Source organism: Eimeria tenella, genomic scaffold (genome assembly GCF_000499545.2).
Source record: "Eimeria tenella Houghton genomic scaffold, Eth_scaff72, whole genome shotgun sequence".
NCBI classification, from domain to species: Eukaryota; Apicomplexa; class Conoidasida; order Eucoccidiorida; family Eimeriidae; genus Eimeria; species Eimeria tenella.
The window spans coordinates 59,559-73,923 of NW_013543442.1; the positions used below are offsets into that span (position 1 = coordinate 59,559).

The 14,365-nt window shown below is 54.6% G+C and overlaps 4 protein-coding genes across 4 annotated transcripts; 3 read left to right on the forward strand and 1 right to left on the reverse strand.

Annotated features, from left to right (window-relative positions):
- Positions 1 to 286: 286 nt before the first annotated feature.
- ETH_00031960 (uncharacterized protein) lies at positions 287 to 2,985 on the forward strand (the record flags this gene model as incomplete). Its single annotated transcript, XM_013378054.1, has 3 exons — positions 287 to 1,537; positions 1,784 to 2,245; positions 2,722 to 2,985. 3 exons carry the CDS (start codon positions 287 to 289, stop codon positions 2,983 to 2,985), a joined length of 1,977 nt encoding a protein of 658 aa, XP_013233508.1.
- Positions 2,986 to 4,545: 1,560 nt separating this feature from the next.
- ETH_00031965 (snRNP protein Lsm5, putative) lies at positions 4,546 to 5,521 on the reverse strand (the record flags this gene model as incomplete). Its single annotated transcript, XM_013378055.1, has 2 exons — positions 4,546 to 4,710; positions 5,309 to 5,521. 2 exons carry the CDS (start codon positions 5,519 to 5,521, stop codon positions 4,546 to 4,548), a joined length of 378 nt encoding a protein of 125 aa, XP_013233509.1.
- Positions 5,522 to 6,338: 817 nt separating this feature from the next.
- On the forward strand, positions 6,339 to 9,321 carry ETH_00031970 (uncharacterized protein; the record flags this gene model as incomplete). The annotated part of the gene is made up of 4 exons (XM_013378056.1): positions 6,339 to 6,667; positions 6,931 to 8,482; positions 8,643 to 8,783; positions 8,956 to 9,321. 4 exons carry the CDS (start codon positions 6,339 to 6,341, stop codon positions 9,319 to 9,321), a joined length of 2,388 nt encoding a protein of 795 aa, XP_013233510.1.
- A 933-nt stretch (positions 9,322 to 10,254) lies between these two features.
- ETH_00031975 (ATP-dependent RNA helicase, putative) lies at positions 10,255 to 14,049 on the forward strand (the record flags this gene model as incomplete). Its single annotated transcript, XM_013378057.1, has 5 exons — positions 10,255 to 11,266; positions 11,514 to 11,679; positions 12,030 to 13,027; positions 13,277 to 13,793; positions 13,908 to 14,049. The coding sequence occupies 5 exons, from the start codon at positions 10,255 to 10,257 to the stop codon at positions 14,047 to 14,049; spliced, it is 2,835 nt and encodes a 944-aa protein (XP_013233511.1).
- Positions 14,050 to 14,365: the final 316 nt, after the last annotated feature.

A 14,365-nucleotide genomic window follows, 5' to 3' on the forward strand; every position in this document is an offset into this window, starting at 1 on the left:
TGGTCCATTAAGGAAAACAATGAAACTGCAGAGGTGAGAGAAGACTGAGAGGACCACCAGAGAACAGCGGCTGCAAAGTGCAATGACTGGCGGTCGGCAGCGCGGCGGCTGTCTGTTCACGGTGAAAACCTCAGCCTATTTTAAAAAATTGTGTGTTTTTGTCATCTTTTGCATCAATTTTTTAACCGGGAGGTTTAAAAATCGATTGATTGTGTGTGTTTAAGTCGAAGAGCTTCACTCAGTCGGTTGCCTCCCCCTTGACACATCGCAAGTCTATCATCGCACAATGAGAGCACCCAAGACTCACTTCCGCGTCTGCTTGTCGCTTTTTTTGGGGACTCTAGCTTTACTCTCAGTTTCTCAGTCTGCACCCAGCAGGCCTGAGCGAAGTAATAGCATCCGAGAACGTTTGAATACCATCCTGAGCACTCCAGCCGCAGGCAGGGACGCCGCCCGTCCAGCCAATGGCCGAGGCCGCGCTCCTCAGGCTGCCGGTTCTGCGGGAGCTTCCAGTCCTCCTGCTGCTCCAGAAGGTGCAGTTACCGGGGCCAGCTCAACATCACCCTCCAACGCGGAACTGCTGCTGCAGTATCTAGACAAGCGCGCCAGCAGCAACAGCAAGTCACCTCAGGAGTTCATTGATACCATCATTTCAAAGAAAGCTGGAGTAGCTGCTGCCAGGGAGGCTGTTCCTGAGGAAGACTCCGGTCTGGTGGAGGTGTTGGACAGTCAGACCTGCGCTCAGGTGCCTGTCGCACGCCCCTATGAGTGCGCCCGCAAGGAGCTGAAGCAGACAGCTTATCCTTGCAGCCTTGAGTTCTACCCTGAAGTTTGTACATTGGTTACTCGTCCTATGGAGTCCAAGAGACCCCGCGACGTGGAGCGTAAGGTGCCTTATCAGTGCCCCAAGTTGCGCAACAAGCAACTGTGCTACAGCGTCCCCAAGTCGCAACAGACGACCTGTGTGGGCATGGTGAACAAGGCTAAGGAGTCAGAGTGCCAGCGCAACCACGTGCAGAAATCCTGCACCATTGTGGAGGAGTCGATCCCCTGGACGTGCCATGAGACCAAAGAAATTCAGCTCAGCTATGCCTGCAGTCGCGTAGAGCCCACGACGGAGTGTTCTCCCAACCTGGTGGCCATAGACGACGCTTGCACCCGTGAGACCAAGGTGCCCGTGGTGTACGAATACTACGACGTGGAGCCCGAACAGCAGTGCGAGGTTGTGCGCAAGAAAAATATGTGCCCCAAGACCGTCCGTTCAGTTGACCTCTACTCTTGCCCAGAGACTTATTATGACAAGGTTTGCATCACCGTAGATGTCCCGGTGACCCGCATGTGCGACGCCCCCGTCACGATCACCGAGGAGTACCCATGCGAGAAGACAGAAGTCCGCATTATAAAGAAGGCTTGTGGCTTCAGTCAAGGCGCCAGACGCTTCCTCAGAGCTGAGGTTGAGGGGCAGGAGGGCCCGGCACCAGCTGCAGCAGCAGCTGCATCATCCGGCAGAAGAAGACTCTGTGACTACGAAACCACGGTGAGGACCGTCCCGTCCTTCCTTTGCTTTTTTCGCCATTGTCTTCTACTTCTTTTCCTTGTCCTCTATATATTACGCCCGCTCTGTTTTCTCGTGAAACCTACAGCGCTTGCTGTTGCACGCTTATCTCTGTATTCATCTGCGCTGTTTCCCGCTTCATCAATCTGTATATGCGAAATGTGTGGCTTTCTGTGCTGTTGGCCTTAAATTTTGCTGTTACTGTGTTTCCCTCCTGCCCGTCTTCAGGTGACAGTCCCGTCCACTTGTACGCGGGAAGTGACCGTGACAAAACAACAGCCCTGCATGCAAACAGAACCACAGGAGCAATGCTCAATGGTGGAGAAAGTGCGGGAAAAGACTTGCGAAAGTCCGTCGACGCGCACTGTTCAGGCCGAGTGCGAAGACTGGGTGGAGGAGACCGTGTGTCAGCAGGTGAACAAAACGGTAACCAAAAAGGGGGTCAAGTTCGAGACCAAGGTCGACTCCTTCCCCTGCACTAGCACGTACGCCAAGGAAGTCTGTGTGGAGGTCAGCTCTCTTGTAGACGCCACCTGCGACGCCAATCTCAAAGAGACGCAAGAAGTGCCATGTACTCGCAAGTACAAGAAGCAAGTCTGCCAAGACATTGATGTGCCCTCCACGGAAATCTGCACTGAAATCAAAGAACAGGAAATTGAATATCCCTGCCTGCAGATCGTATTCGAGGAGGTCAGTTGCAGCTGCCGCTTAAGATAAAGATACTCTTGTAGCTTTTTTGTGTCGTTGTCGGTGCTTTGTATGGAACTGTAATCAAATTCTCTTCCGTCAGTGCTTCTGTCTGTTCCTTCTCCGGTGGTCGCTTGACGCTGCTGGTGTGAGGCTTGTTCTGGTTTGTCATTATTTATCCAGTTACATGAGAGCTATGTATGTATGCCAATCTCCAGTCCCACATAGAAGTACCTTTCTGTCTATTCGCCCATCTATCCTTCTATCCCCATGTGTCTAAAAGCATTTCCCACCTTTCTTCTGGCCAGCATACTTCTACTACCCAATATGGCAATACCTTTCCCTATTTGCTTAACCATGTATTCATTTATTGGTCCCTTGCTCTTGTGTTCACGAATGCGCTTATTCATTCGTTTGTATATCTATCTATTTGTATTGTGAACTTTATATACCGTATGGTTTTTGTGCTGCCATCTTAGAAATGCACGACAGTGCCATACTACGAGTTAGAGCCCTGCGAGGCCGTAGTGGCTGAGACAGAGCTGGAGCCCTGCGAAGTCAACTTTAGGGTGACGGAATGCACACCCCAAGAAAATCCTCAAATGGGCACATGCTTCAAAGACGAGCAAGTTGAGTTCAGCGAGACCTGCTATCGCGTTGAGAGCGACACTGCCTGCGAAGATGTTATCACCACAAGAGTCGTGCAAGACGCACTTGCAAAACGCGCCAGGGCCTCTAAGTAGCCAATCAAGCTGCTACCCCTGCAGCAGCCAGCAGCAAGTGTGGCTAACACAGCTGCTGCTGCGAGCGGCAACAGCAGAGAGAGCCACGGCACCACCGGCACATGTAAAGCAGAACTGGAAGAGGCTGACTCCCAATAGCCGCTGCATACCACGCTTCAGCGCACATCTGGAGAGTGCGTACACATGGATGGAAATGAAGCTGCCAACTATTTATGGCGATTTTTTTCTTGTTTTATTTGACAGGAAACAGAAAACAGAGTGCCCGGTTGCTGCTGTTAGAGCAGCAGAAAATGCACATGGCTCTTTTAATTTTGGCGCCTTTGAGTTACTGCTACTGTTTCTGGCTCTGCACGGAGGGGCAAGACACAGCTGCCACACAGGCCGTTGTCACTGCAGCAGAAGCGGCGGCAAGCCTGAAAGCCAAGCAGCCAAAGAGTCCATGCATAGGAAACAGGCACTAGGGTTGCGCGTGCATCTGCCCGGCATCCTGATGTTTATATTGTTTTAAAGCGACATTCCGAGGAAGGCCCATGCAGCCGCAGCTGCAGATACAGGGTGCACAACGGCTCTCTTTGGTAAAGCTGCACATGTCCATAGCCCTGTCAAGCCTAACTGCCCCGGGAGCCCCTTCTGAGTAGCTGGCTATCCAGCTGCCTGTATGGCTGGCCAGTACAGCTAGTGTCTTATGTTGGTCAATATTGTTGGCCGGCATGGCCGCAGCGTCTAACGAGTCCTGTGCAAAGCTAGCCGGAAGAAAAGTCTCTAGGTTTGAAACTCCGTAGTCGCCGACTTGTTCGCTGCTGGCGAAAAAGGACCACGTGATGCAGTAGCAGCACAAAGCAGTGTTAGAAAGCATAACGTGAAGGGAATACAAGCACTTCTAGACACAGGGAGGGACGTTATTTGACACTGTAAGTCTTTCGAAGGCACGCGACCTATCCTTGTCTCTTCCAGTGAGCCTGTCACCCTCTCCAAGCTTCTTTTATTTTTTGCTTTTGGCACTTTGTCGCGTCCCTGATATCTTGGCGCACCTCTGTCACTGTTTCTATGTGTTTCTATCTGCTTCCGACACCCGCCACTAGCTCCTACTAAATTTCCTCCGCTTATCTCTACCTGTTTATTCTCTGCTTTTATCTGTGCATGCACCTCTGGTTCCGTCTCTGTAAGGTATTCTTTCTTTCCCAAGCCCCATTCTTCGACAGCGGATTCTGCGCCCACGGAGCTGTACAGCCCCTAGACGGAACTTCGTTATTTCAAGGGCAGAGGCACCACAGGCAAAAAGCACATAGACGCAGAAGGGGCCAAACAAAAGAATAGAGACTCCGACGGAGAGGAGCAATATGGCAAAGAAAGATTGACTTCAGGGCCCCAAAATGGCCCCAAGACGAAATTCAGTTAGCCCAAAGGCAATTCCCTTGTGCAAATATCTTGTGCAAATATCTCCAAATGAATTAAAGGCTACTCAACACCGAGCATAGCCTAGGCGGTGGCTACAATGTGGTATCTGCGCTGCTGCTGCTGCTGCTCCTGCCGCAGCTGCTGCGTGATGTCTTTTCGTGGCTAGCTGCGCGCTGCCTCCGCAGGAGCCGAAGCGTTTTGGGCCTCCTCAGGGTCACCTCCGGGTACCAAGATGCTGACGTTATTTCCGTTTAAAAGAATTGTCTCTAGGTGAGTTTTCTTCACCCCTTGAGCTGTGAATGAAAACTCAGTCACGTCGTCCAGCACCTGACACAAACACACCATGTGCACGCTCTCCTGTGCAGGGCACCACTGAACCAGCTATCTAGCCAGCTAGCTAGGTGACTCCCTGGCCAGCTAGACAGCTAGCTAGCCAGCTAGCTAGCTGAGTCTCTGGGCAGCTAGCTTGGCTTGGTGCTTTGCTCCCTAGGTAGCTGCAGGGCTTTTTAACTGGGGAGATTGGACCTCAACAGTGTCTAGAGATGCTGCTTCAACTGCTGCGCAGCTCACTGCAGGCAGCAAAGTGGTGGGCAAAAAGGGAGAGTAAAGCCACACAGAGTGCAGAGTAAACGCATGAAGAGACGCATTTACTGCGAGAAAGAGGCACTGCAGACACAGCTTCAAGTGCTAGCAGCTGCGAAACACCACGATGCCAACAGCGGCCAGTTGGGGGAATTGGCTTTCCTACAGAGTCTGGAGAGTTCACAGAATCCGCCTAGGAGTTGTTGTGGGGCCCATGGGATCTTCAGTGTGGGGCCCTCAAAGCTGTGCGTGGCCCTGGGGCCGTAATGGCCCAAGGGGATTGGCCAAAAGGAGAAGCAGGCGGCACTGCGTCTGCTGCGTCTGTGCAGGATGTACAGCTCACCATGTTGACATAGTCGTCGAAACCCCTGAGGGTTCCTGCGATTTCTTTGTCTCCTTTCATTATAACCCAAACACGAGAGCCCACACATTTGTCTACTAGGGCTAGGGGTAGGTAGCTGGGGCCTCCACTGACAACACCGGCGCTGCTGGGAGCCCCTGAGCCACCGCTGCTGCTGGCTGCTGTGTTGCTGCTGCTGCTATTGCTGCTGCTCATCGTCACACGCAGATTAATCGGCAGGAGGGATCGGGACGGCAGGAGGGATCGGGAAGCTGCTGCGGCCTTTCACCCTCACGACTGTTGCTCTTGTTGCGCTGCCTTCGCCGCTCAATGCTGCTGCTGCCGCTTATCTTGTTACGCGTGCTGTTTTTGCCCCCCCCTGCTGCTGCTGCGGTCGTTGCTGCACCGCTGGAGCAGGAACTACTGCTGCGGGTCTGCAAGAGGGAAAGGCAGGAGCCCTCAACAGCAAGGTTTAACAAGAAGCATGTAGCGCCGCTTTTTTATAAATTGATTTAGAAATGTATAACAAACGCAACCCAGAGGTCCCGCAGAGAATGGGTTCACCCTACTTAGGGGCCTGCGCCTCACCGTGGGGGCCCCCCTGTGGCCTCTGTTGTGTCCTGCCTTGGGCAGCAACACGAATAACAATGAATAAAAGTTTCGCCTTAATTTTTTCACAAGTAAATAGTCATTAGGCAATAATTTTGCAAGACATTGGTTGCTTTAAAGGCTCTTCAACGCCATCCGTCCCCTACGCCCCGATGAACCACGGGGCCCCCGTGCAGAACCCTCAGGGCCCTCAAGTACAACCTTGGTTATGAGTCACCTTACATTTTAATTGCTGCTTTTAGCCAACTTTGGCTTTCCTGTTAAGGCAATTACGTTCTTCGCCTACGCACACATCTTCCAGCTCGCTGTACATCCCCGCGCAAAGCCCCGGTAGTCTTGAGACATTTCTGGGGCTCCTGCCCATGCCCCTCAACGAAACTTCCCTACTCAAGTTTCTTACCCAGTTTGGCTTTGAAGGCTGTCCATGAAACTTCTGAAGGGGGCCCCCTTTGTAGCCCTGCATGGGGGCCCCTGGGGATGGGGAGCTCTCTGGAGGCCACCTCGACGCCTTGGGCACCACATCCAAGGGCACAGAGCCTCCACAGTGTCTTTCTTTAAGGAGCGCAGGGAGTTATCAGGCGCCCCGCCTGCTGCTGCCTTAACTGTAGCCGGACCTGCTGCTGCTGCGCGATGTGTGCCAACAGAGGCAGCAGCAGCAGAAGATGCAACAGATGTAAGCGCAGCAGCAGATGGGCACTATGTAGCCACCATGACGCCTTTTGTCTTGACTCGCAGCATTCTAAAGGCAGCCAGGTGAGTCCTCCTCAGCCCAAATAGTTGTGCTCTGCTGCTGCTGCTGCTGTGATCCGCGTGGCTGCTGCTGTTGCTCATTGCATCTTTGTTTCCTGTTGAAGCGCTGGCATTCCTGACCCCAAGAGCCTCCACTTACATTTACTTGTACCCCTTTTGCGTGGGCATGTTTATTGTTTGTCTTTGGCTTTGCTGCATTCACAATCGTGCTTGCTATTTGTTTGTCTTTGTCTCTTTCTTCTGCTTTTTTCCCCTTTTTCCACCAGGAACCAACAGCGGGACTTGAAGCTGTGGGCTGCCTTTGCTCGCCGCGGCGCAGCCATTGCTGCTTCCGTGCCAGGTGAGGACTTGTGCCGCATTCTGTCTGCCTTTGGCTCTATGGGCCTACGCCACCCTTCGTTTCTATCAGCAGCAGCTGCTGCACTGGCGCCGCAGCTGCATCTGCTCTCTCCTGCTGCAGTCTGCCGCGTGGCCCAGGCCTACGGCCAGCTGCTGTGCGTGCACCCCGCGCTACAGCAGCAGCTGCAGCGGGAAGTCGCTCGAAACGCAGCCTCTATGACTGCCAACCAAGTAGCCTTTACCTTTGCCTCTCTGGCCCGCTTGGGGGCCCCCCCAGGGCCTCTGCTGCGGGTCTTGCGAAGGGAGCTCATAGTTAAGAGGGATGCGTTGTCCCCAGGGGCCCTGGTGGTGTCGCTGCATGCTGCTGGGGTGCTGCAGCTGCACGACGGCAAGCTGCTTGCTGCTCTTTCTGCTGCACTGTGCCGGCTTGTGGGGTCTTTGGATTCCAAGGGTCTTGCCTTGACAGCAAATGCCCTCACGCGGCTGCAGGTCAGAAATCAGTTCGTGCTGCAGTTGCTGGTTGCTTCGGCACGGCGGCTGCTGCTGCTGCAGCAACAGCAGCACAAGCAGCATCAGCACCAGCGGATGCAGCCCAGGGACCTCGCCATGCTTGTGCATGCAGCCGTGGCTGGAGAAGCAGCTTCTCCATCCTTTATAAAGGCAGCGGCAAATGCAGCAACACGACGCATGCAGGCTTACGACTTGCAGGCCCTTTGCCTCGTGGCTGCTTCTCTCACCAAGTACTTCCGCCAGGAGGAGCAACGGAAGCAGCAGCAAGAAGAGAGACTGACACAGGAAGAGTTATTTAAACTGCTTGAGAAGGCAGGAGAGAGGGCAGGCCAGCTAGCCAGCCAACTCACTCCCTTGGCGGTCTGCTGCCTTGTTGATGCTTTTGCTGCTGTGGGGTTTCGCTACGGACCCCTTCTTTTCCACGTGCCGAGACACGTGGCCTACTGCTGCGGAGATGAGGAAGGAGCAGCAGTAACAGGTGCAGAAGAAGCAGAAAAAGGAGGAACAACACCAGAAAAAGCAGCAGATACGGGAACAGCGCTCATCGCAACAACAGCTGCTGCAGAAGCAGCAGCCGACACGGCAGCAGCAGGAAGCGCAGCAGAGGCGGCAGGTGGCAGTGTGAAACGGTATTCCGTATGCCAATTAGCCATCCTGCTAAGGGCCTTCAGGCGGCTCGATATGAATGCATGCGCCCTGCTGCCGTATGCCCTGGCTGCACTTCCGCCTGTGGAGCGACAGTCCAATGAGCAGCAGGAGCAAAAACTGCAAACGCAGCAGCATGCTGAGCAGCAGGACACACAAAGTGCTGCCGGAAATGTAGAGGAAGCAGACGTAGTATCAGCAGCAGGAATAGCAGCAACAGGACCGGCGGCCACTGAGGAACCTTCTGGCGCTTCTCGTCCGCTGCTGCATTCTTTGGTGTGGATACTTGAAAGCGCTGCTGCCAATTCTTTCGTAGATCGGCAGGTAGGTGCAGCCGCTTCCGTGTGGTTGCGTTGCTTGCTGTTGCACACTCTTCTGCAGCCGCGAACGCTGCAGCAGCTACTGCCGAGACTGCAGAGACCCTGCAGAAGCGCCTCTCGACTATAGAAGTTCTACTGCTGTCTATTCTCTTGCTGCGCTGCAGGGTTTGTTCCTGCTGTACGAACACCTGGCCATGAGGGCCTCTGAGCTGCCACCGCATGCATTGGCTGCTGTATGGGATTGCGTTGCACGTCTGGGTGTATTTACGTCTCAGCTCGTGCAATCACTGCAGCGACAGATGCTGGTGAGTGGCAGCCATTGTGCTTTGCAGCCGCTGAGACAGCAGCAGCAGCTGTAGCAGCAGCAACGGCGGCGGCGGCAGCGGCATCTGCAGCAGCAATAACAGTAAAGCTGCATCTGCAGCAGCAATAACAGTAGAACCACAGAAGCGTGTGCGTGTATGTGCGCTGCTGCAGATTCCTCAAGAAGTCCGTTGCTTTTCTCAGCAGCAGCTGCAGCGCATGCGTCAGGCCATCCTTGGCTTGGGACTCTCCCCTGGGCAGTTCGGGTTAATTAGAGTTCCGTGGGGGCTTGTGCCGCAGTGGCAGCAGCAGCAGCTGATGCTGCAGTCAGAGCTGAAGCAGCAGGAGCTTCGAGAAAGCTCTCGCGTGTACGTGTACCTCACTCTGAAGCAACAGCAGAGGCTGAAGGAAGATGGCACCGAGTTACTGGAAGAAGCAGCAGCCGACGAAGCAGAAGAGGTGGCAATCAGGGCCAATGACTTCAAAGGGGTTCTCCTCAGGCCGCCCACCTCTTACAGCGCGTGTGAGAGCACTTGTTGATACAAACGCAGTTAGAAGCGGAGCAATTATATACAGAACAGGGTTTTTTGTATGAGTTAGTACTGAGACTATCTTAGGCTTTAGAGTTTCGGTTTACCGACTAAGAGGCACGACGCATGCCCTCCCCCACAGCGCCGTAAGGCCAAGACAGCACACTGGCGGTAAGGCGGCAAGAACTTGACTCTTTGAGAGTCAGACAGCCGTCGGATCGCTAGCTGGCCAGCTAGTTGGTAGGCTAGCGTACCCAAGAGAGCAGCTAGTTGGTTGCCTGCGAGCACTGGAGCGCAGCCAGCTACGTAGCGCAAAGGTCAGCTGGCTGGCACAGAAAACAGCAGCTGGCGAAGCCTGCAGGAGAAGCTGCGCGGAGACCTGGTTACTTGTGCTTCGGTGGCGAGCCAGCTATAAGCTGCAGCGACCAGTTTATTAAAAGAGAATAGTTGGGAGCAGCTAGCTGCCAGCTGTACCTTAGCAAAGGTACGCTGCAGCAGCCCTTAGTTGAGTGAGTGACCCGAGGTGCGGGTTGCCTCAAGTGCCCATGCCCGGGCGCCTTCAGGATTCCTCCGCACTCTATATTCCCTGTTCTGTAAGCGTGAAAACTTAAATAGATGTACTTGCAACAAGTATTTCAAGCTGTTCCCACTTCCTGGAGTGTCGAGCGTGGGTATGTAGGCCGCAGCAGCTCGCTGCAACGGGGCCTCCTAAGTGAGGGCCAACGCCCCTTTAACCCGTGCATAGGGCTTTTAAAAAATGCATAAGATGCAAAAATTAGCAATTTAATGGGACAAAACAAACTGATCTAAGATGGCAGAGGCCCCACAAGACACATCTTGCCAGGCCGTAAGGGCCGCTGTGTCTCGATTTAGGGGCCCCCACAAAGGCCCCAAGGGGCACCTCAAGAGCTCAACTTAAATTATCTTCCTTCTAAGTGAAGTAATGGCCCTGCAGGCGTGCTCTGGGGGCCTTAGAGGGCCCCTGAGAGCGGCCCTCACTGCCGTACGCAGCCATGGAGCCGCAAGCTGCTATTCCCAACTACCAGAAGTAGCTCCAGCAGCAGCGGCAGCAGCAGCAAGGCCATTAGAGAGCAATGCTACTCTAGGCTACAAAGCCCAAGTGTTGGCGACCCCTGAATTTCCTGGGGAATACCGGGGGACACCCAGTGCTTCGGGGTCTTCCGTTTGGCCAAGGACAAACTTCCCCACAGGGTGCTTGTGCAACTGCATAGGACGCTCAATAAGCCACATCCGCAGCATCGGTGAATGCCACAGCAGCAGCAGCGGCGCTTCTAGCAGCAGTAGCAGGAGCACTAGCGTTAGCCGCACAAGCACGAGCAGCTGCGGTTCCCCTGAAGCAGCACGGCGCAGAACTCCTGCGGGAACTGCGTTCTTGCATCCACCTGATCTTCGCGTCCCTCGAATTCGGAGGCATCCACGGCAACTGCAGGAACCGCAAGAACAGCAGCAACAGAAGGAACAAGAGCCTCCTCAGAAGCAGCCGCAGCAGAAGGCCCATGTGTACCTCCACCCATCAGTGCAGGGTGCCAGAAAGCCCTTGGCGGCAAACAAGAAACGCCATTCTGTAGCAGCTGTGGAGAAAGCGAACGCATCAGAAGCAGCAGCAGCAGCGGAAAAAAGAAGCAGAACCGCAGCAGCAGCAGCAACAGAACGGCCCCACAAGTTTTGCAGGGAACACCGGGGCCCAAAGGCGTCGCCTTCGGCAGCCTCAGCAGCATCCGCAGCAGCAGATAATGCAGACACGCGAGGCTCGCTTCCAGGTGCAGCGGAACAAAATGACGTTGGGACAGCAGACAGTAGCAGCAGCAGCAGCAGCAGAGCGAGCAGCAGCAGGCACGGCATACTGTGCAAAGCGCTGAAGGCCTCGCTCGCTGCCCAGAGTCTGCAGACTCTTACGGAAGTGCAGAAAAGAGCCTTTCCACACATCTTCGCAGGTGGGGATGCCCTGGGCTGGCAGCAGCAACAGCAGCAGCAGCTGCAACGGCAGCCCCTAGGTTTATGTAGCTGCATAGACATCCTTCTTTGCTAGCTGCAGCTAGCTGGAGACGGTCCTGCTGCAGGACGACGAATACGTGCAGTTGCTGCTGCGCTGACTCTTGCTGTGGAGCCAACACTTCTATACCTTTCGTTAAAGACTGTGTCGATGTGTCATTGCTGCTGCGGATACATTCATTGCTGCAGGCCGAAATGCCTTGATTCGGTCCCCCACAGGCACAGGGAAGACCCTGGCTTATGTGCTGCCGCTGCTGCAGCGGCTGCAGCAGCAGAAGTGGCCCCGCGAGGAGCCCATACTCATCCTCACACCGACAAGGGAGCTCGCTGAACAAGTGGCTGCTCAATTCTACAAGTCCTGCTACTGTTTTTGCTGTTGCTGGATTGGCCGCCCTGTTGTTGCTGCTGGTTCCCGTGCATCTATCTCCCCACGTCGTCTTTGCTGCTGCCAGTGTCACCCGTTGTTGCTACAGCTAATTGCACTGGTTGTGCCATCGCTGCTGCTTTTGTCGTTGGTTTTGTTGGTGCTGCTAAGGGTGGTTCTTCAGCTGCCGTCGAGTGGCACTCGAGTTGCGCATTTACAAATCATTGTTTGCTTATTGCTTTCTATACTGCTGCTACTGCTGTAAACTGCTGCACCTGCTACTGGCATTTCTGGCTAACACCCATGACGCTGCTGTGGGCACCGTTGCTGCTGCTTCGCAGGTTCCGCGGAAGCATTGATTGCCATGTGATTGTGGCTGTCGGGGGCCCCCGGGGAGGGCCCGCACTGGGTCCGGTACTGCTGCAGCAGCGCGGAGCTCACGTTGTAATCGGGACTCCTGGAAGGATAGAAGCCCTCTCTGTCGCTAGGGAGCTGCTGCACCTGGAGCAACTGCAGTGTTTGGTGCTAGACGAGGCTGACAAGCTAGTAGGTCCTTCCTTTGAGGCTTCCTTGGCAGCTCTGCTGCCCCAACTTAGTCCTAATAGGCAGACCATCTTAGTCTCTGCGACCTTCCCGAAGTGGCTCTCCAAACCTCTTCAAGATGCATTTGGTACCTACTCTCCACCGCAGCAGGAAGAGCAACAAGCCGAACAGAAATCACCAACGGGGCAGCCGCCGTCGGAGCAGCAGCAGCACAAAGCGAGCGAAGAGGCTGTTGTGATCGACTTGAGTGCCCTCTCAGGGTCAGAACTCTCTCCATCTGTGTCCCACTTTGCTGCACGGGTTCCTCGTGCACTCGGGGAGCGCTGCCGCCGCGCGGCATTGCTTCTACTGCAGCGACTGCCTCCTGGTGCTCAGTGCATCATATTTTGCTGCAGCAGGGACGAAGTGTCGTGGCTTGCTGCTCATCCTCTACTGCAGCAGCAAGCGGCGCAGCCACTGCACGCGGACATGTCTCAGCGCCAAAGAAGACATACCGTCTTGCGTTTCAGAGACAAAAAATTCTCGGTGCTCATAGCGTCAGACTTAGCCGCGAGGGGCCTTGACTTCCCAGGAGTCAAAATGGTGCTTCAGTGGGGGCCCCCATTGTCTCCCGAGGTGTATATACACCGCGCGGGCCGGACAGGCAGGGGCGGAGAGGTCGGTGAAGTTGTGGTTCTTTATGACGAGGCCCAGAGGCAACAGCTGAGGAGACTGGAATCGCAGCTCAAGATACATTTCAGCCCCGCAAAGACACCAACAGAAGCAGACGTCCAGCAACAGCTGCTCGAAAGACTCGGTGAGCCTTTGCTTTATTTACGATAAGATGTTGCGAGCTGATGTAGGTTAAGACAATGCGCAGTAGTCAATTTTGACTAATCAACCGCAGCTGCTAATGCCAGCTAGCTGCCTTGCCATTGGGGCTTTTGCTGTCGGTGTCTTCCATGTTGTCGGAGCTACCAGTGCTGCCGTGGGAAAGTTTTTGTGCTGTTGCTTTGACGGGGCTCTTGCTGCTGCGTTGGTGTTGCCGTTTTGTGTGTCTGTTCAGAATCGGACATAACTTCTTTTCCTTTTGCTGCGGACTCCGGCCCTTTGCTGCCTTTTGCTGCTGCGCAGTGGAAGCGTTGGGGGCCTCGTGTGCTTGCAGCTGGGCTGTGTCTGCTGCTGCAGCGGCAGCAGCGCATGTCTTGGGTCTCTTGCCTCTCGGGGCGCCAGCATTGTGTAGCTATCCTGTTCCACGACCCTATGGGCACAGAGCTGCGGACCCGCAGTGATTTGATGGAACTACTTCGGGGGGCTCTTAATCCTCATCAGTTGGCCCTTTTGGGTCGCATAGCTCTTAGCAGCAGGGGGTTTATTGTTGACATGCCGCCCTCTGTTGCTGCGCGTCTCAAAGTTTCTCCCCGGGTCAAGGAACGGGGCCTCCGAATTAGCTTCCTCACCTCGTTGCCTCCCATTCTGCAGCAGCAGCATGCCACCCGGGAAGAGCTGGAAAGACGCAGATCCAGCAAGCGCAGCGCAAGAACTTCTCCGATCTATGAGAGGGCCTCACCCAGAGCTCGGAGGTAAGGCAAAGCCCATGCCGGCGAACTTTGAGTCTACGGCTTGCTGAGATTGTGGGGAGCCTGATTCGTTGCTGATGCCTGCGTTCGACTTTGCTGTTGCTGCACTGTGCACAGGCGGGCGGCCAGAAAGCTCGCGAGACAAAGGGAAGCAGTTGCCGTCAGACAAACCCTCAGGGAAAGGCTACAGCTAGGCCGGAAACGAAGAAATGTGCAGAACCGTGACTCAGCAGCATCAGAAAGCAGCAGCAGTGGCTAGTCGTCTTCATCTACTTTTAGGAACAAAGTGCATCCGACAGAACTATTACCAGCAGTAGCAGCAACGGTGACGGGAAAGCAATATGCAAACTGAGCCCGTGCTGGCAGACTACACCTAGCGATGGTGTAGAGACTCTGAAACTCCACTCTGCTTTTCTTCTGTCTGAACGTAGCGTACCCACAGACTATTGCTGCTGCTCGTACAGCTCTTGCTTTTGCTGCCGGGTACAAAACAAGTGTTTCAAGTCTGCTGCACGGCTCCTGGAATCTGTGCAGCAGCCGCAGGAGCAAAGAGGATCTCTCATATCTGCGCGGTG